The 21,325-nt window shown below is 42.6% G+C and overlaps 1 protein-coding gene across 1 annotated transcript; it reads right to left on the reverse strand.

Moving 5' to 3' along the window:
* Positions 1–925: 925 nt before the first annotated feature.
* On the reverse strand, positions 926–19,401 carry LOC309396463 (C-type lectin domain family 2 member D-like). The gene is made up of 7 exons (XM_081961617.1): positions 19,256–19,401; positions 14,687–14,753; positions 12,677–12,787; positions 10,778–10,870; positions 8,585–8,775; positions 4,383–4,486; positions 926–1,293 (listed from the first exon to the last, which is right to left on the reverse strand). Exons 2-7 carry the CDS (start codon positions 14,694–14,696, stop codon positions 1,173–1,175), a joined length of 630 nt encoding a protein of 209 aa, XP_081817743.1. The 5' UTR covers positions 14,697–14,753; positions 19,256–19,401; the 3' UTR covers positions 926–1,172.
* Between the last annotated feature and the right edge of the window lie 1,924 nt (positions 19,402–21,325).

Below are 21,325 nucleotides of genomic sequence, written 5' to 3' on the forward strand. Positions count from 1 at the left end.
TTCGTCTCCCCACGTTTTGCAGCGTTGAGCCTAAATAATACCCTGCCGTGATCGCCGAACCAGGAACCATTGGCGAAATAACTCTCTCTAACGCTTCATCCAATCAACGCGAAGAGCCCTTTACTTCGCTTTGGGTGGAGCAAATACCTTGTATGGGGCTAAATGTAAGAGCTACTAAATTTAAGAGTGTTTTAGGCAGCCGAATTAAAGCATCCCAGACAGATGTGCATTTAAACTCCTCATGAACCCTCTCAGGGAATCAGTTTGATATATTGGTTAACACACCAGGACTGGAGTGGGGAGACTGTGAGATATTGTAGTAAGGTAACGAAAAATAACCCAAAGAGCACAAACAGGAACGAACTAATGAATACATAATCAAGGACCAAAGCTAGAGGAAAACACGCACACGTAAACAGGAAAAGGTTACACTTAGTCACAAAGGAGATAAGATAATAGGATTAGGAAAAGGATAATGGAGTTGGGAAAACCCCGAATCTAGCAATGATTACAAGATAACACGAACATCATGACCATCTGCATAAAACAGATCTCTTTGATAAGCGCCCCGAATAACAGGAAAACATCCTCTTCAGGTTTTATGATAAGATTAACATAAGGGCAAGATACCAGACAAACGAAACCCAAAAGACAAGAGAATCAATATCAGAACGATCATCCAGAATAAAGGAACTTTTATTCTCAGTAAAATTTACACTGTAGCCAGGGGCAAGAAAAACTGTATATAAGGAGAAACCAAATTGTATATGGTGCTGCAGACCCGGGAACGACAGAGCTGCGTCTCATCCTTCCCGTTCCTTTTTTCCCTTCAATAAAGCTCATAACTTTCAGGTGGCTGTCTTCACGAAACTTTCTTCTAGGCGTCGGTGGTGACTCCCGGCTGGGAACGAACCAGGAAACCTTTGATCTTCCAACAATATAATTCTGACAATAACAAAATATAACAAAACCATCTGGTGGCCTTGGGCCAAGGCAAGGGCAAGGCAATTTAATGAATTTAATAGCATTAGTATGATAGAAGACAAATAACCGAATAACAGAGTTGAAAGGGAGCTTGGAGGTCTTCTAGATCACCCGCTTGCTCAGGCAGTGTGTGTGTGTGTGAGAGAGAGAGAGAGAGAAGCCAGGAGCTCTCTTTTCACGTGGTTGTGTCATCCAGCCCTGCAACTTTCTGGCCGGCTGCAGACAAAATGCTTCTCCATGGAGCATATGGTACTATCAGCCCCTCTTCCATTTATATATGCACAGAAGCCTTCTCCTCGCACTGGAAACCTGCAAAAAGAACATGTAATTACTATGGCAGTGGTTACTTAGTGCAGAAATTAACATTGCAGGAATGATCCTTCCAGGAAGATTCCCAGCTTGAGAGCACAAGGAACATCAGCCAACACTGTGCCTCTAGGATGCACTCAATCAACTTGATTGCAAGAGAGTAATAGCATTTATAGGAGTTTTGTCCAACAAACATGTCTGGAAGATACAGTATATCACAGAAGTGAGCACGACCCCTCACATTTTGTAAATATTTAAGTGTATCTTTTCATGTGACAACTACAATGTTAAGTAGTGAGTATACACCTTGTATAACAGTGTAAATGTGCTGTCCCCTCAAAATAACACAGCACACAGCCATTAAGAGAAGGAGCAGGAGAGAGAGGGAGGAAGGGAAAGAGAGAGAGAGAGAAGAAGAAGAAGAAGAAGAAGAAGAAGAAGAAGAAGAAGAAGAAGAAGAAGAAGAAGAAGAAGAAGAAGAAGAAGAAGAAGAAGAAGAAGAAGAAGAAAACATTCATTTGTTCTCATGCTTGGAACAAATGCTCAGCTCTGCAGAGGTGCAAAGGTCTTGCTCGGCAAGCATAAAGACATGGTAGCTGAAACATGACAGCTGTCTCTAATTTCTGTTATTAAAAGAAGTTTCAGCATATTTTGAAACCACTTTACAATTTATAATCTGTGAGCATTTTCTAAACAATAGAAATTTGGATATGTTATTTGGTTTCTATAGATTTGCCTTCAATAGTTATAATTTAATAATCGGTTATTAAATATTAAGGAGGCACATATGGATCTTGTTACTAGACATCTGCCAAACACTTCAGGAAATCTACAGTATTTGGACTTTGAAGTACAGTATAAAGTGTAAACATAACATTTTGGTTCAAAATTTCAGTGATCAACTAGAACAAGGGTGTCAAACTCGTGGCTTGCAGCCCATATGCGTCACATGCTGACCACGCCCACCCCTGGTTTAGCGAAGGGGGGAAAGTCACATTATGTCATGTTATGATGACATGATGTTGCGAGTTTTACACCCCTGAACTAGCTTTTTAAGTACATCCTTAGCACAGTTGAAATACTGCCCTGAATCATTGAAGTTTTGAATTGAAATTTCAGATTCACACTTTTTAATTCAAATTTCAAATGGTGTAGATTTGCATAACGTGTTAGACATATATACCTAATTTCAGATTTATTAGATATTTAAGCATCTGACATTCCTGATAAATAGTCTGAAAACATGACAAATAACTTCAACAGAAATGTTGAAGTTGTGCCACTGGTTCTTTTATAGATTGGAGAATATGAAGTCTAGAAGTGATAATGTTCGCCCATAGTATTTGAATAGACCTGGACATCTAATTGGGGGAGGGGGGGATGTCAAGACTTGCGTGTGAATTGGATTAAAGTAAGGGAGACCTGTGCAGAGTCAGCCTCACTCTCTCTTCCCAGATTCCATCTTGCTCCAATAGCAGGACAAAAGTCAAGACAGTTGAAGATGGGCTGGGCGCAGTGGTTGACCAGAGCGTCTTTTGTGTCTTGCCGTGCTCTTAGTGTACCACATTGCTTACAGAGACCGCCTTCATGACCACTGTCCTATTCTAATAGGTTTCATCCACTCAATCTGCCAGAATCTGTCTTCACATGCTCAGGATAGACATATCTCACCAAAGGACAATGACCCAATGGCTACTCTCAACCTGGTTTGGCCATCCTGTCGAAGCTGTTGCCTGGGAGGTGGCCGCTGCGCATGCTACAACTACTAGGAGCCACAGGTGAGAGCTGAGTGACAGGTGGGGGCCAAGGGTGGATGAGCTGCCCCAAAGGCTGCCCTAAAATGAGCTGCCCTAAAAAGAAGTCTAGAAATGGAATGGTGGATAATGTCCTCAGAGATTGGATTTTAATTACTCTCCTTTTCTATCCTACTGATTTCTCTCTCTTATGTGCATACTCTGGCTATTTAATTAAGATCCTTGATTTGAATTGCCAAATCAGATCCCTTCTCCCAATCCAATTGTCAATTAGCTTAATTTGATGATTTGGTTACTTTTCCAATAAACATCCTTTCCAAAGAAGGTTGAATCAACATTCTGAATTATGGATATGAAACAGATCAGGGATAGTTGATACATCACTAATATGCAGAGTTGATCTTTAACATGTACACATTTGCCATTTCCCTATTATCTTGTTCATAGAACAGTGTTTCTCAAACTTGGCAATTTTATAATTTATAATTTGCCAAATTATAATGTGGACTTCGATTCTCAAAATTCACCAGGCAGCCAGGAATATTCTGGAAGTCCACTCATTTGAAAGATGTCAGGTTTGAGGAATCTTACTTTATAGAAAGTGCCTTTTGGGAGGATGTGGGGGGGAAGCAAACTGCAATTTAATGACAGATTGGGCTGCCCCGCTCCCACTTACAAAAATACTAAAATTGGTGGGCTTCAAAAATTTCAACAACGGGTTCTCTGCCCAATTGCTGGGGCTTGGCCATGGTGAGGGTGGGCATGCACCATGGTGGGAGGGGGGCATTTTCACCTTCTCCAGGCTCCGGAGGCTTTCCTTGAGCCTCTGGTAGGGCAAAAACTGCTTCCCTCAGACTCCGGGGATCAGAAATGGGCTCATTTCCGCCTTTTAGAACTTCCGGGGGACCCATTTTTCCCTGCTCCCCAAGCCTTTACACTTACCTCGCATCAAAAGGGGCCGTGTGGAGACTCCTGGGAGGGGCATGGCAGGGTGGGTGGGGCCAGCCAGGGGTGGGATTTAGAGGTTCTTCGAACCGGCCATGATGTTAGCTATGGGTTCTCCTGAACCCGGGCAAACCGGTAGCAGCCCATCCCTTGGTATATCATCTCAGCCATTTTGAACTTCTCAGTCTATCACAGCTGGCCAGCAGTGCAGGGACCACCAGATGTTGCATACTATTGCCTCAGCAGTTTTTTTCTCCCCTTTCTGTGTCTTATTTTTAGGGAGAGAAGCTTAGTCAAAAATGAGCTCAATTTCTGTGGGTATAAATTTCTCAAATGGGTAAATAGCTCTATAGGTTTTACAAACTAACAAATAAATAAAACCATACTTACTGATTTTTAAACTTTGTGCCATTGGCCCATTTCCAGTCCTGGTTAACTTCTCTTGAGATACCAAACCAGTGATGAAAGGGTTTTAATATACCTACCCAAAATTCCTAGGAAAAAGGAAATAATGTATAGTATAATCCTCATTTAATACGCTAATTTAGGAAGGAAAGTGTTATTTTTTTACTGTTTATTAAATGTCAAAATACATCAATTGTATCAAATCATAATCAAATAAGGTAAAGTTAAGGTATGTGTTAATGCCTTGTCAGCACTATTTCAGACAGAATGGGCTTCTCCATTATTTGAGGGAGATAGTGACATAGAAATCAGGTCTCTGGTATCCAAAATCTATTAAAAGGAGGTTATTAAGTCAAGCCTTTTGCCTGATATAAAGTACACATATCTATTTTTAAATTTAAGATGCATTGAACAGAATGCAACAGGAATATATTTGTTTTTGTTACTCATAATGATAAGCCCCCCTGAAATATTTCTTAATAATTCATCAGGATAACTAAAATATGTATGGCAGCTTTTATGCAAATAATATATTTAATTGGTTATTTGCTATCAAGTTATTTGATGATTACATAGATTTTACTGATTTTACTCTTACTGATTGCATAGATTTTACTCTTACTGATTACATAGATAGAATCAAGATCACGTGAAGTGTTAATACCATTTTATAACGCCTTGGTTAGGCCACACCTAGAATACTGCATTCAGTTTTGGTCGCCACGATGTAGAAAAGATGTGGAGACTCTAGAAAGAGTGCAGAGAAGAGCAACAAAGATGTTTAGGGGACTGGAGGCTAAAACATATGAAGAACAGTTGCAGGAACTGGGTATGTTTAGCTTAAGAGAAAGAAGGACTAGGGGAGACATGATAGCAGTGTTCCAATATCTCAGGGGTTGCCACAAAGAAGAGGGAGTCAAACTATTCTCCAAGGCACCTGAGTGTAGTACAAGAAGCAATAGGTGGAAACTAATCAAGGAGAGAAGCAACTTAGAACTGAGGAGAAATTTCCTGACAGTTAGAACAATTAATCAGTGGAACAGCTTGCCTCCAGCAGTTGTGAATGCCCCAACACTGGAAGTCTTTAAGACGATGTTGGATAACCATTTGTCTGAAGTGGTGTAGGGTTTCCTAGGTGTAATGAAGTGTATGTTTTATGTTATATTTTAAGTGCAATTGCTGTGCTTAGCTCTTTAAGAAGGCTAGGAAACAGTTAACCTTTTTAAAGATGTCATCTAGGGCAGAAGTTGGTTTTAAGATGGCTGCCGCTGAATAAAGACAAGCTCTAGTTCAAGCTCCTTGCTGTCTGCCTTTATTTTATGCCAAAGTCATCACACTTCCATTGGACTGGAAGACCTCAAAGGTCCCTTCCAACTGTTATTCTATTCTATTTTACTCTTAGTGATTACACAGATTTCACCTTCTCTTGGAGGACAGGTCCCCAACCTGGTCTTTCATTTCTTCCAATTGACCACATGCCTTATTGTTGGTCAACTTCTTTTTGTCTTTCCTTTGACCTTTCCCATTGTTATAGACTTAAGAGAGCAGAGTCTTTTAAGATACTCCTTGATATTCAACAGGAACAGAGCCTGCCCACTGTATGTCATAACAGTTATAAAACAATTTTATGACCTTTTTTGCAGTGGTCATTAAGCAAAGCACAGTAGTCATTAAGCAAAGCACTGAAGTCATTAAGCTAATGCCACAGTTGTTAAGCAAATCCATGATTCACTATGAGTGTGGTTTTGCCAAAAGTATCATAAAACATGGTCATGTCACTGCAATACATTGCAAGATTGTGTTGCCAAGCACCCAAAGGTTAGATACATTATTGTGGAGGGTGCACAACAATTGGAACTTTGCATCTGGGTCATAAGTCCCCTTTTTTGGGTCATTGGTAACTTCAAATTCTCGTAAGTGAAGGACTACCTTATCTAAAGTGTTCAAAATATAATCCTGATCACAAGGAAAGCTGAATTGGAAGAAGATGATTCTGGTTTAATAACAGGAGAAGGCTGCAGCAATAACTTCTGCTATGCTGATGAAGGATGGAAGGCTGAGTCAACTTTGAGCCTGTGAGATTTGAACTGCCAAATTGCAGGCAGCCGGCAATACTGCACCCTAACCATTGCGCCACCCCAGCAAGCAGCCTGTTCACAGCAGAAAACCAACAGTTTTTTAACAAAGAAATCTCAAGAAGACAATACGTCATGCCTTCTATGTCTTAAGGACCTTATTTTGACTTTTTATCTTTATTAAGACAGGGGTGTCAGACTCAAGGCCCCGGGGCCAGATCCGGCCCACAGGGTACTTAGATCTGGCCTGCAGGGCTGCCCTGGAAACAGCAAAGGTCCGGCCTGTGGTGCCTTTGCCAGTAAAAACAAAGCTTGGGAAGGCCACATGTGGCCCTCCAGAACTCTGTTTTCGCTGGCAGAGGGTTGTAGGAGGCCGTGGCAGCCGAGAACGGAGGCTGTTTTTGCTGGCAGAGCGCTTGGACCAACACAAGTGATGTCGAGTTTGCCACGCCCACCCTGGCCGCGCCCACCCTAGCCCTGTAGGTCAAACACAATCCTGATGCAGCCCTCAATAAAATCGAGTTTGACACCCCTGGATTAAGAGATCCTTTTTGGTCATAGTATGTTACTCCTTTTTGAAGAGTCCACCATTTCAAAGACATTATTAGTGTTAAATGATCAGAGAGGGAGTGCCAGTGATGAGCTAAAATACAGAAGTCTGGAATATGTTCTTTCTTTAAACTATTTTTTTAAAATACAAATACAATGGCATAAAATTTGGCCTTGTTCTACAAATCAGCCATGTTCGTTTGATAATGCGATAACTCTGAGCTGCTTGTTGTAGGAGAATGAAAGCTTCCAATTGTCTCTAAGATACAACTTCAGACTTGCAAGTGATCTGCTCTTTGACCACAAGAGGAAGTCAAAGATTATAAAACTGTGCTTGACTTTATTGAATTTCAGAATAAACAAGATGAACATCTGTTCACAGCCACAACAAAGGTGGCAGCCACACTAGCTCTACTTTATGAGAAGCATTTTAGAGGAATGCTCAAATAAAATAATTCAAGCAATCCAAGTGACAGAAATAAAGATAGTTACTCTAGTGAGGCAAGCAAATACAGAAACTTATCAAACCATTGAGGAGGTTCTACAAGTTGATTTTCTGAAGTACAGAATGAACATTACAAGTGTTCAGTATGAGGGGGACTCAATTTTTTTTTGCCCTAATAGAGGTAAGAACTGCAGGTAAGCCCTCTAGCCATAAGAGAAAATGTTCTGGATCTCCATTTCAAATTTGAATTAAAGAGCGAAAGTTAGTGCAGTCTGAGGTGATCAAAATAAATGTTAGGCTGATCGCATTTTTTTTCCTTACCCAATGCTAGATGGTCCCATCACAATCTAAGAATAGTACATATCCTAAATAAAAAAATATTGGTAGTGGTAAATGGACTTCAATAATAAGCTAATATTTACTTAGCTACGATTAATCAGAATGACTAAATAATCAGATTAATCAGAATGGCAAAAAGGAAGTGGGAGTGACTTCCAACTTCCTGCTGGCTTCCCCACTGACTCTGTTTATGGGAATCTGAAAGAGAGCATCAGAAATTGTGACCATGTGACCATAGGATCATAGCAAAGGACACAGCTTTGTGAATAAAACTGCTCTGGGGATCATAGAAATTTCAATTCCACTGGAGTAATGGCTGCCAGATTTTTTACCCAGTCTTTTAAATTAGTGGATTTTAGGTACCATGATTCAAAAATGTTTTGTTACCATTAGTTTGTAGAATTGCTGCTTGGAGCAGCTAAGCACAAGTAGAAAGAGGTACTGTTATGCAACAGTAGGACTCATAAGAAGGAGTATTGGAAGAGCAGTAGAAGGAGATCTAGTGGAAGTGGGAAATCGTGTAGTAGTGAGCAGTGTGAGTAGTAGCATTTGAGTGCTTGTGTTTGTTGCATTGGCTGTCTTGGGTTTTGAAGCCCACTGATTTGGGGATACATGAAAGAATAATAGATAATTGGTTCAAAAATTGTTACAGTATAATACACCATTTAGACTAACTTGACAAATAGACAAACACAATGAAAGTTTTAGTAGTATATGGATAACAAATATAATAGGACTGCTTTTTGTATTTGTGAATGCCAGGACAACTTATTCCTTACCAATTCTTTCTGACTATCAATCACAGCCAAGGATGCATTAAGTGAATAACAGGTATTTAAACTGAGAGACCAATTCCTTTCTTCTTTTGATACATAGAAACATTTTCTTTTATATCCAATCCAGAAATCTGGGCAGGCAACACCTTGGCTTGCAGGAGCAGGAAAAAGTGGACATGTTTCTGGATTTTTAACTGGAAGTAAAACAAAAAACACAAATCATACAGCTCACAATTAACTACAGTTCTGACAACAAAGTTTGAATAGTTAATACCCAGAAGTGGTATTCAGTCGGTTCGGACCAGTTCACCCAAATCAGTAGCAGAAATTGCAGGTGAGTGGGCCCATCCGCGGCTCTATGCCACCCTATTTAGGCACATTTTTGAAGCCGGGCACATGCGCAGAAGGTGCACGCACGAACAAAGCACATGCACAGAAAACCAGGTGCATGCGCAGAAGGGGAGCCCATGCAAAGTGAGCGGGCGCACACAGGGCAAACTGGTGGTAACAAAATGTGAAACCCACTGCTGTTAATACCATATTAAAGTATCTTACATAAATTGGAATTTGTGCACACAAAAATGTTTATAACATAATTACATCATAAGATATTTACCAGAGGTGGGTTCCTATGGGTTTTGACTGGTTCGGCTGAGTAGATAGTAACTTGGCTGCCCACGCCTCTGAACCAGTTATATCTGCGCATGCGCAGAAGCATTTTTTTCACTAGTGCGCATGCACATGCACAAAGCCTGCAAACGCACAAAGCACATCCCTGAGTGAACTGGCAGTAAAAAAAAATCCGGAACCCATCCCTGGTATTTACAATGTAGTTATAAGGGCCCTGGTAGGGCAGTGGTTAAAGTGCAATGTTACAGGCTAACTCTGCCCACAGCCTGGAGTTTGATTGTGGTGGGGCTCAAGTCCCAAGGATGCTTTTTCAAAAGGCAACTTTTTCTTTGTCTTACTTTTTTCCTCTTGAAAATATTTTGCTTCTCATCCAAGAAGCCACTTCAGTTTTGACTGAATGGTAGGGAATGGAAAGATTTGCAGTCCTTGGAGTCATTTGCTTGTTAGCCCTTTGAAGATCCGTCATTAGCTCTCAGAGATGCTCATCAGATGTTTACCTTTGGCTGACATATTAGCTTCCTAGCTTTATACAGTTCTCATTGTATGCTTTGGGATCGTTAATGTCAACTCTGAAGCTGGCCTAACGGAGGCCATTTTGAGGCTCCAGTGTTGCCACAATAGAGATGAGGGATAGGGAGGGGGAAATAGGGATAGCTGGGGTTTTGTAGCCAAAACAAAATAGTTTCCCCTGTGAACCAAGGACATTCCCTCAGGTGGCTGAAGAAAGGAGGAGTGATGTTACCAAGCAACCGGATTACACCCTGATTGGACCATGTGACTGATTGTATGGGGAAAGGGGAAAACTTTTTAATTAGGTGAAAACTGGGTTACATTTAGAGTCACTTCCGGTTTGCTCGGAGGATCATTTTGAGCCCTCCGAAAGCTTCAGGGACCATCCGGAGGCTTCCCTGATGCCTTCGGAACACTTAAAACGACCCTCACTTCCGGTTTGCTCGGAGGATCGTTTTGAGTGCTCCGAAGGCTTCAGGGACTGTCTGGAGGCTTCCCTGATGCCTCCGGAGGGTGTCCGGGTGGGCGGGGGAGGCTGTTTTTGCTCTCCCCAGGCTCCTATAAAGCCTCTGGAGCCTGGGGAGGGCGAAAAAAGCATGTAAAAATGGGGGGGAGCGCCTGTAGTGCGTGCACACTGGGGGTCGCACATTGCATTATGGGTGCGGCACGCCCGCACACAATCCCCCTGCGCTCCCCCCACTTATGGCACGCGAGCCAAAAAAGGTTCTCCATTGCTGGTGTATATCATTACCCAAAGCCATTTTTAATCAATTTGGGGGAATTTATCCAGGTTTGGGAAGCACTAAAATTAAATAACCAAATTTACTTATTTATTTGTTTGTTTGATTGATTTCTACAGCCACCCATCTCAGCAAATGACTCTGGGCGGCTCACAATTCAAAACATATATTGCAATTAAAATCTTAACAACATTTTTAAACAATAAAAAGCATTAAAACAGTCTTTTAAAATGTAATCATTCATGTTTGTGGTGATCTTGATTTAAACAACAACAAAACTATGGACAATGTTAAATAGAAAGTTCTCATTACTTACCAGCCAGTAAAATTATGACAACGATCAAAACTGTGACCACAATAATAGCTGCTATAATAATTAGTTTCACTGAAATGCAGTTAGATTTGGTAGCTGAAAAACAGAGGAAAATATTAAGAGATGAATGTGATGCTTTTATTGTGATTGCTCAGAATTTTTGGGTTTTTTGTTGTCTTGCCCAGGTTGTAGTCACACTGCAGCATACTGACAGACAAACAGTTTTAATTCCCTTTATGATAGAAGACTGCACATTTACCCCAAATGACTGGCTGTAAAGTGTGTGAACAGTTTTTGTATCCTCTATCTTAGAACTATTTTCTTCCAGCTTTGTAAGGAAGTAAAATGTCCAAAATATCTGGAAAACCTTTGGTTAGAGAAGGTGTGCGCTTGTATTTGTTGACAGATAAAGTTTGACTTGCAAACTCCTGATCCCACCACAGATAAATCCTGAACATCCCTCAACTCCCTCCCCCACCCCCAACAAGAAAAGACAGAAGAAGGGAATTAAGAGCATCTCTGAGGAGCTCAGAAACCCAGCCTTGGCATCTGTTGTGTGTGGCCTTCAGATTTCTTTCCCCACAGAACAGTTTAAGTGGGTCTGGAATGGCTAAGATCCTCCATCTTTCTCATAGTCGTGGGAGACTCAAAGTCAATCTCATCACTCTTAAATGCCCAACAGCCTACAAAAGGAAAAAGCTGGCAACACTTGTGAAAGTGTCCTGTCCACATTTAATTTAATATCACAATATACAGTTCAAATCAGAGGTGGGTTGCTCCCGGTTCGGCCGAACCGGTAGTGGTGGCTGTGGGAGGCTTCTCCCACCTGCCCGGATGCTTCTGCGCATGTGCAAAAGCGTTGCGCATGCGAGCATGAGAGAACCAGTAGTGAACTGGTTAGCAACCCACCACTGGTTCAAATGCTGCCTGCAGAACAGCACACTGGAAAATAGAGCATGCCACACCAACTTCCTCATTTTCTCCAACAGCATTACAGCAATTAATCAGATCCTAGGGGGAAGAAATGGATATTTGTTCTTTGTCACAAAGAACAAATACTTATTTCTTCCCCCTCAGATGGCCGACCTGGACTTTTCTCTCCAACCCTAATGGCCAAAAATCAGTGGCAGGATTTTGGTCCTGGAAATGGGAAATGCCTATCAAGGTGACGTGGGAAACTCACCCAAGGTACAGTATTGGTCTACAGTTGGCTTTGTGGGAAATTGTCCTTTTCAAAAAGAGGAACACTCCCAAGTGTCAACGTTTTGAGTAATGCACCCACTGAAAGCAGAACTCCGAGGCAGGTAGTTTCCTCAAAGAACATGTTTATTGGACACATCATATCAGCACAACTGGTGAAAGCCAACTCTGAAAGTTCCTGCGGTTTTCACCTAATTAAAAGAGTAAAATCCCCCCTCCCAAGGTGTCACCGGTCACATTGTCCAATTAGGATGGATGGCAGGCTTGCCTCCTCCTTCAACAGCCACCCGTTACGATGACCTTGGTTCCCACGGGAAAAGTTTTTCTTTTGGTGGTTAGACGGGCTATCAACTTTCCCCCCTCCCTTCCCCCTCTCAGGCTTCATGGCGACTATGAGGCAGCACAAGATGTTTGCTTCAGCCATGTTTGCTTCAGATTGACACCAAGTTCCCCTCAAAATAAGGGAATAGAGCAAGGGTGTCCAAACTTGAGAACTTTAAGACTTGTGGACTTCAATTCTCAGAATTCCCCAGCCAGCCTGGCTGGGGAATTCTGAGAATTGAAGTCCACAAGTCTTAAAGTTCTCAAGTTTGGACACCCCTGGAATAGAGTAATCCTGTGTCTTACTTAAATGTGGCCCAGCTCCACCCACTTTTGCTCCATTACATTCTCCCCCTCAGAGATTACAAAGCATGTGTCTACCTTTGTTTTCACCAGCATTTTCTTCAGGCTTTGCATTAGAGTTTCCAAGATAAGGTTCAGTTGTCAACCCAGGAATCAATTGCACAGAACATTCAGGATCTCCTTCTGCCCCTAAAAGAAAGCAGAGGGCCCCAAGTAAGACAATACACAGAGATGTGGTCTACGTTTGCCAATAGGAAGATGCTGCTCCCAATTCCCAATCAGGGCTTCCTCTTTCTTAGTAAAAAAGAAAGAAAGAAAGAAATATTTTGAATAGCTGACTAGGCCCTCAAATCTTGCAAGGCTGATCGTTCCAAAATGACTTCCAAAAATCTTAGGAGAGTTGATCAACTTGCAAAATTTCAGGTGATAATAAGGACTGGGGGGGGAGGGGAGTGCCCATGCCATAGGATAATACAGAAGTCTAGATCTGGGGTATTTCCATTGCTCTTGTGGTGCATATTAGAAAACCTGATTTTTACATAAACAGATAACATATAGAAAAATGCTGTGGGTCCCATCCCTGAGGGAGATACACCTGGTAGGACCTCTCTCTGGAACATCATCCTCTCAGAGATTAAAACGGCCCCCACTCTAATTCTCTTCCAGAAGGCGCTGAAGACCTGGTTCTACCAGCGGGCTTGGGGAACCCAGAGTGGGATGGAGTCCATTAAATGGTTCGTGTGATCTGCTATTGCTGGGGTGGGGTGGGGGCGATTATATTATATTAATTTATTTGATTCTTTTTATTAGTTTTATTGTTTTAAATGAGGTTTTATATTCTGTAAGTCGCCTTGAGTCACCATGGATGAATAGGCAGCAACATAAATTCAATAAATATATAAAAATAAAATAAATATTGCTGAATTCTATCTGAAACCAATACTCCACACAGAATCCCAGGTGATAGTTAATGAGCCTCTCTCCAGCTTAGAAGATCATCTGAAACAGTCCTTTCAGATGCTCTTCCGGGTTCGTCAGCTTTTGAGTATTTCCTCCCAATACAGCTCTTGCCATAAGAACGAAGGATGACTGAAGAAAACAATCCTACTAATAACTTGTTCTCATACCAGTTTCTCCCTAATTCTAGCTTGAGTCCAGTCCAGAGGTGGTTTCCTACCGGTTTGGCTGAGTAGGTAGTAACTTGGCTGGCCACATCCCCGAACTGGTTCTATCGGTGGTGCCATAAGTGCCGCCATCTTGTTTTTTTGTGCAGAAGCAATTTTTAAACGTCTGTGCATGTACATGTAACACGCTTCAAGAGCGTGCATGCCTGAACCGCATCCCTGAGCAAACCGACAGTAAGAGAAGCCGGAACCCACCCCTGGTCCAGTCATCTCCAAATATTGCAAGTCAAAACATTTGCCCATTGCTTTTTCAACTCCTGCCTGACTTACATCTTCTGATTCCTCTGCTTAGAATAGACAGAAATGTTTTTAACCATAGAATCAGTTCTATGGAGATTCTCAAGACATCCAGGTCATGGTTGTTCCAAAGGTGCTTTTTCAGGAGGCAACTGGACTTTCTGGATTTTCCTTGAAGATGTTTCGCTTCTCATCCAAGAAGCTTCCCCACCATCCAGTCAGAGCTGAATAGCAATAGCACGTAGACTTATATACCACTTTATAGTGCTTTACAGCCCTCTCTAAGCGGTTTTACAAAGTCAGCCTATTGCCCCGAACAATCTGGGTCCACATTTTACCAGCCTCAGAAGGATGGAAGGCTGAGTCAACCTTGAGCCTGGTGGGACTTGAACTGCCAAATTGCAGGGAGCCGACAGTCAGCAGAAGTGTCCTGCAGTACAGCACTCTAACCACTGCACCACCGAGGTTTCTTGGAAGAAGCTTCTTGGATTGAGAAGTAAAATGTCTCCAAAGAAATATAACCCAAGAAAGTCCAATTGCCTCCTGAAAAAGCCCCTTTGGGACGTAGCATCAGCCAAGACTTTTCCTTTGACTTCATCAGTACTGCCCCTTGCGCTTTTCTCCTGCTTTCTTTAGCTAGGTAAAAAGAAAGACCTGAATGCCTCACCTTCTGGCATCTTCCAAGCCGTCTGGGTTACCAAAATAAATAAATAAGTACGTAATCAGGATTCAGACTGCATGGAAAGAAGAGGAATTAGTGTTACTCATTCCTGCATACAATATTGTTGACAGATTACTGTAGAGAAGATGCTCCCTTAAATTACCCTTTTTCAAAGTGCTGCCCTCCACGTGAATCTTATTCACTGGAATGGCCAGAGGATGTGAGAGCTGTTATCCAATATATCTCTTAAGTAGCAGATTGAGGAAGGCAGCTTTAGACAAGAAGAAGTCACATCTGGTTGTATGAAACGTATCGATCCATCCTAGCATTCGTTTAGTCCAGCTGCAAACATCTAAAGTCTTTCCCACATCAACTACAGGTAGTCCTCAACTTACAGCAGTTTATTTAGTGACCGTTCAAAGTTACAATAGCACTGTGAAAAGTGACCTATGACCATTTTTCACACCAATAGCCATTCCAGCACCCCCATGGTCACATGAGCAAAATTCAGACATTTGGCAACTGACTCATATTTATGACAGTTCCAGTGTCCCAGGCTCATGTGATAACAATAGCGCTTAGACTTATATACCGCTTTACAGTGCTTTATAGCCCTCTCTAAGTGGTTTTACAGAGTCAGTCTATTGCCCCCCAACAACCTGGGTCCTCATTTTAATGACTTCAGAAAGACGGAAGGCTGAGTCACCCTTGAGCCTGGTGAGATTCGAACTGTCAAATTGCAGGCAGTCAGCAGTCAGTAGAAGTAGCCTGCACTCTAAGTACTGTGCCACCACAGCTCATATAATCCTCCTTTATCACATTCTGGCAAGCAAAGTTAATGGGGAAGCCGGATTCCCTTAACAACCGTGTTACTAACTTAACAACTGCAGTGCTTCACTTAACAACTGTGCCAAGAAAGGTTGTAAAACGTGGCAAAAATCACTTAACAAATGTCACCCTTAGCAACAGAAATTTTGGCTCAATTATGGTTGTAAGTCAAGGACTACCTGTATCTCACATGGTTTAACTAGATTTGCAATGCACTGAACCTGGAATATTATACAGGTAAAAATTATGAACGGATAGACTCTGTGTATTTTAAGCGAGGCAGTCATATAGAAATTAATTACTATGACAGTTATATCATTTATCTGGAACTCTTTTGTAAAATTGAGAGAAAAAAATGGTGCTCAAAATCAAGGGTCATTCATAAATCAAATGTATCAGTGGTGGGTTCCGGATCCCGTTGCAACCGGTACCGTGCAACGGGGCTGGGTGTCCACCACATGAATGCGCGCAGTGTGTGTGCACATGCTCATAGCGCCGCATGCGTACTTACTGCCCACAATGCTCCAGCTGCTCGGCAGAGCGTCGTGCAGGCACCGTACGTGTGCACGGAAGCTCCAAAAACTTCAAGTACCGGTATGGAGCACGGGTGGGTGGGCCCTCTGGAGCACCGTACTGGGATGTACCTGGTGCTCCTGGCAGGCACCGTTACCCCCGTACCGGGGCGTACTGGTTGTAACCCACCACTAAAATGTATATACAACCTAATCCTAAGAGCTGTATATTTATCACATCGGGTGTTTTTTACAAAGTATGAAGATCAATGCTCAATGGAATAATGAAGGGAAAGAGGATATGGATCAGGAAAATGCATACAAGAGAACGATGCAATAAATTGAGAGACTGATATTGCATGTGTATATAAAAATGAACGACAGCTGCAGAAACATGGTATTATAAAGCAAAGGATAGGCAAGACTGTCATGCACGCATGGGCGCACACACACACACACACAGGCACACACAGCATTCCTAGCTTGGGAACTTTTGCCCAGACCTGAACTGATAAGCTACCAATCATGCCCAGATTTTGGCAGAAGGATCTCTCTTTTGGTGTGCTGGGTGCACACCCACACTACCATTGTGGACTTTTATCCACAGATCTGGGAAGTTGCCAGATCTGATAAACATGGAATAATAAAGCAAACGATCGCAAGACTATAAAAAGCAGATGAACACCATAGATTATGATGGAAATAAATTGTTTTAGAAGATAAGAAGAGATTAAAAAAAGAAAACCACCAATATGCCTCATATTGTGCTAGCCGCTGCTGTGTGAATGCTTGGGTCTGTGACTTTAAGAGTATTGCGAACACATCATGCGGGAGCCTTAGAGTGAGTTCTGTGATGGCCCAGAACAATATCCTTTGATCTTTTCAGTATGTATACTGTTGATGCCACTGCTCGCAAGCGAGGAACAGCCCCCTCTCCCTATCCACTGGGTCCAGCTGGACAGAATAATAAGCTATTGGCCGGAGTGTGTGGCCAAGCCCCTGGGCTAAACCTTCAGATGTCAAATTTTCGTTTGATTTTAAAATTTCCTTAGGAAAATTCTATATGTCACCACAACTTATTCTTTTCTGTTTAGTAATAATTTCTCTTCTATAATATTCTTCTTGTAATGACAGACACAAATGCATTTTTGGACACAACATGTATTGATCCGTATTATCAATATGGCACATCTAACAAAATTATTTTTAAAATCTATGTTGACTTTAACTTTAGGTAAAGGTTCCCCTCACACATATGTGCTAGTCATTCCCGACTCTAGGGGGCAGTGCTCAGCACCATTTCAAAGCTGAAGAGCCAGGGCTGTCCAAAGACATCTACGTGGTCATGTACCCAGCATGACTAAACGCCAAAGGTGCATGGAACGCTGTTACCTTCCCACCAAAGGTAGCCCTTATTTTTCTACTTGCATTTTTACATGCTTTCGAACTGCTAGATTGGCAGATACAGTTGACTTTAACTTTATCACACCATAAATAAGCCTGCCACCCAAACTTTAATTCGTGTCCTTCTAACTCCAATAGCCTTCTATTTCTCAGCATTAAAACTCCTGGCCTTTCATAAGGCTTAACAGTGTGATTTCCCCCAGCAATTAGGCAGGAATAAGCTGCAACAATCCTTAATTTTCAAAGAGCATGATGAAAAAAATGAGATTGATATTTAATGTAAAAAAGACTAAACTAAGGACAACAGATATCCTAACCAGCTTAGCATTGACAATGAAGACATCAAAGTGATAGATAGTTTCTGCCCTTTAGGATCAAGATCCAACCATGAACAATAAAGGGACAAGTAGTCAAGAAATGATCCACTGACCAGCCCTTGGTAAAGCAGCCACGAAGACCTTAGAATAGATATTCGGATGCTGGGATGTATCTATAGAGTGGAGATTGAATAATATGCATCATGCTGAATGTGGCTGAAGCATATGTAAGTTCAAGGATGTTATTTGAAGAGATGAATCATTAAGATTGTTAAACTTTTGCATTAAGTCTCTGAGTGAGCCAGTTTAGTATAGTGGTTAAGACACCGGGATAGAAATGGAGAGATTGTGAGATCTGATCCCATCTTAGCCATGAAGTTGGCTGGGTGACCTTGACCAGATCTTCTCCCTGAGTCTGGAGGAGGAGGAGGAGAAGGAGAAGATGAAGTGGTGGTTGTAGTAGCAGCAGCAGCAGCAGCAGCAGCAGCAGCAGCAGCAGCAGCAGTAGTAGTAGTCAAGGGCAAGCAATTTCCTAATATCTTGCAAGAAAACTGCAGGGACTTACATAGACAGTCTCCAGAAATCAATATGGACTTGAAAGCATGCACGCGTGTACACACTATTTTAGGAAGAAGAAAACCCCCATCACCTTGGCCAGCTAGTATTCCAACAAGGACTTTGGAATTTCTTCCCCTAACATTTAATCAGAATATGCCTACTGGTAGCTATAGCCACCATTTTGTGTTCTGTCCTCTATTTGTAGATTTTTGCATTTCTTCCAAAGTCAGCTGCTGAGGCTTGGTGATAATTGTAGACTGTCAGACACACACAAAAATCAGGACTATACGTTATGTTGCAATCCAGAAGATGTTTTCCTCAAGCCTATACAAAAGAATCTAACCAACTAACGTTCAATATAAAATTGGTGCCAGATAAACATCTGCAGAATTCAAAAGATGTTGGACTTAGACCTTAGAATGAGTCCTTTCTGCTCTTCTACACACACAGCCCTATTGTATCTGCCTTCCACCATCTGCTGCTCGCGGGAACGGTGACTTCCCCACTTCCTATTTTCAGACTTTTCACAGAAAGTTTACCCAAATATTCCCAGGTGCTCCTCTCTTTCCGTGGGATGGTTTGGGGGCTTAACTTTTACTATGGAGGATCTCAACAATGCTAGATCATTCCTTCCAATCTTCCTTTGTCTATTGTTTCTTTTATTCTTCACGACACTGTTTTTATGCACCGATTCCTCTGTCAACAATACTGAACAAGTCAGGCTATGAGTATCAGGGCATTAAAGATATTTGCTAGGCTATCCCACCTCTTTTACATTGCAGCCATCTATTATCCACAAACTTTTCCACAATAGTGGTGGGACCTCTTGTGCCATGCATTTCATTTAATTCAAGAATTTTGCAGCCTGTTTTCCTGACTTTTCCATTTTATTTCTGTCTGGTATTTACTATCCCCCCCCCTTCATATTTGTTCACTGCAAATCTAGTAAGAGTTACCTGCAAGTCTTGAAACTCATTAGCACGAAGATCAAAGAGGGCCATTCCTGAAAAGGTTGAAGTCTTCCAAGGGTGTCTGAAATCTGTAGTGACAGAAAGACTATGCCAGGGCAGAACAGGACAGCACAAGGCAGCCAGGTCGGTGGGGATGGGTGGGTGGGGCAAGTAGAAGCAGAGGGAGTGGTGCAAAGGAGTGGGAGTGGCTAGCTTGCTACAAGTACTGTGTTCTCGCATAGACAGACACACACACACCATTCTGAGCTTGGAGACTTCTATAAACTGTTTTCCTTCCCCAATTTGTTTAGCAAGCTGGAGGCTCCCCTTTGGAGCCCAGATTTTCAATTCTGCAAATGCAGACACAAAGGGACGTCATTGTTCCTTTTCCCCTTTAGTATTGCTTTTGTGGTAGCCCCCTTTGCAAACTTCCTCCAGACCAAACTTTAACATCCCCAAACCCCCTTAACTTTAAGCTAATACTCTCTACTGTGAACCTCACCCTATTCCTAAGAGATCAGTAGGGGCGTGCATAAGCGCACCAGCATGCCTAACGTCCCTGTCCCAACAACCCAATTTCTTTGTCCCCATTTCCTGTGTTCTTATTCATGTTTATTCTTATTCCTGTTATCTTGTACATGAGTGACAAACTGAATAAATGAATAAAATAAATAAATAAGTGTCCTGTGATGGCTCTCAGCCTCTCCCTGCTGGTCCATGGTCTGCATCTTATTGCCTCCTTGTGATGCCAGAATGAGGCAAATCTCCAAGCTCAGAATTGTGTGTGTGTGTGTGTGTGTGTGTGTGTATGTCAGTGGTGGGTTTCAATTTTTTTTAGAACCTCTTCTGTAGGTGTGGCGTGCTTTGTGGGAGTGGCTTGCTGGCCATGTGACTGGGGTGGGAGTGGCTTGCCGGCCATGTGACTAGGGGGAGTGGCTTGCCAGCCATATGACCAGATGGGAGTGGCATACCAGCCATGTGGCTGGGTGGGCGTGGCCAACTTGTAAAATGTGGTGAAACTTACTTAACAACGCTCTTGCTTAGCAACCAAAATGTTGGCTCAGGAACTCTGGCATTGAAGTGTGCAAGTCTTAAAGCTTTCAAGTTGCAAGACCCTTGCACCCCTAACCCTTTAGGAAAAAAAAAACCCAGGGGTGTTCAAACTTGACAGCTTTAAGACTTGTGGACTTCAACTCCCAGAATTCCTCCTCTCGCTCTTCATCTTGATGATGTGCGGACGGGCAGGGGGAGGGAGCTGGAACCGGTTCTAAACGGCACTGCAGATTTGTGGAACCTCTTCTATAGAAGAGGTTAGAACTGGCAGGAACCCACCCCTGGTGTACGTATACGTACGCGCGTGCAGCATGCCGAAGGAGCGGTCCTTTTCCCCAAGTCAGGGTGAGATTGGCAGCTTCCCTGCTTGAAAGTGGAAAAAAACTCCCCAAATGTGGAGCAGGGTATGGGTGTCCCTGTGTGTGTGTGTTCATAGCATGCCGAAGGAGAGGTCCTTCTCTCCAAATCTGGGCACAATTGGCAGCTTTCCAGCTCAGATGTGGATAAGCATCTCCATGCCTGGGAACAGTGTTCATGTGTGTGGATGCACACGCTTGGCTGCTGGCAATTTGGGGAGGTGAAGACTTGGTGGAGTGCCGAGTTGGTCCCATGTCCATTTAGCTGGCTTGACTTGTTCCACATTGACCCAGCCACAGCCACACAGTTGCACCCAGTTAGCCCTGCATACCCAGCCATGCCCAGCCAGTCCTGCCCACCTGGCTGCACTGAGTCAACGCCAGGCTGGTCGTGCCCCATTTCTTCACGCCCACCCAGTCACACCTACCTGGCCACTGTGAGACGTCCTAGATCCATGCCAGGGAGATTTGCCACTGTCTCCCCCCCTTTTTTTACCTTTCCCCACAGGTACTCCTCAAGTCTTGTTCAGGGCAATTTCAGGATGGATGCATACGCAGTGCCACTGGCCTAGCTTTGCAAGGCATTCTGAGAGAATGAAAATGGCATTTCATTCTTCATTAAAGAAATGCAAAGAAAAGATTAACTGCCATTTTCCGCCTTGGCTTG

Source organism: Natrix helvetica (genome assembly GCF_964273705.1).
Source record: "Natrix helvetica genome assembly, chromosome: 1".
Taxonomy (NCBI): Eukaryota; Metazoa; Chordata; class Lepidosauria; order Squamata; family Natricidae; genus Natrix; species Natrix helvetica.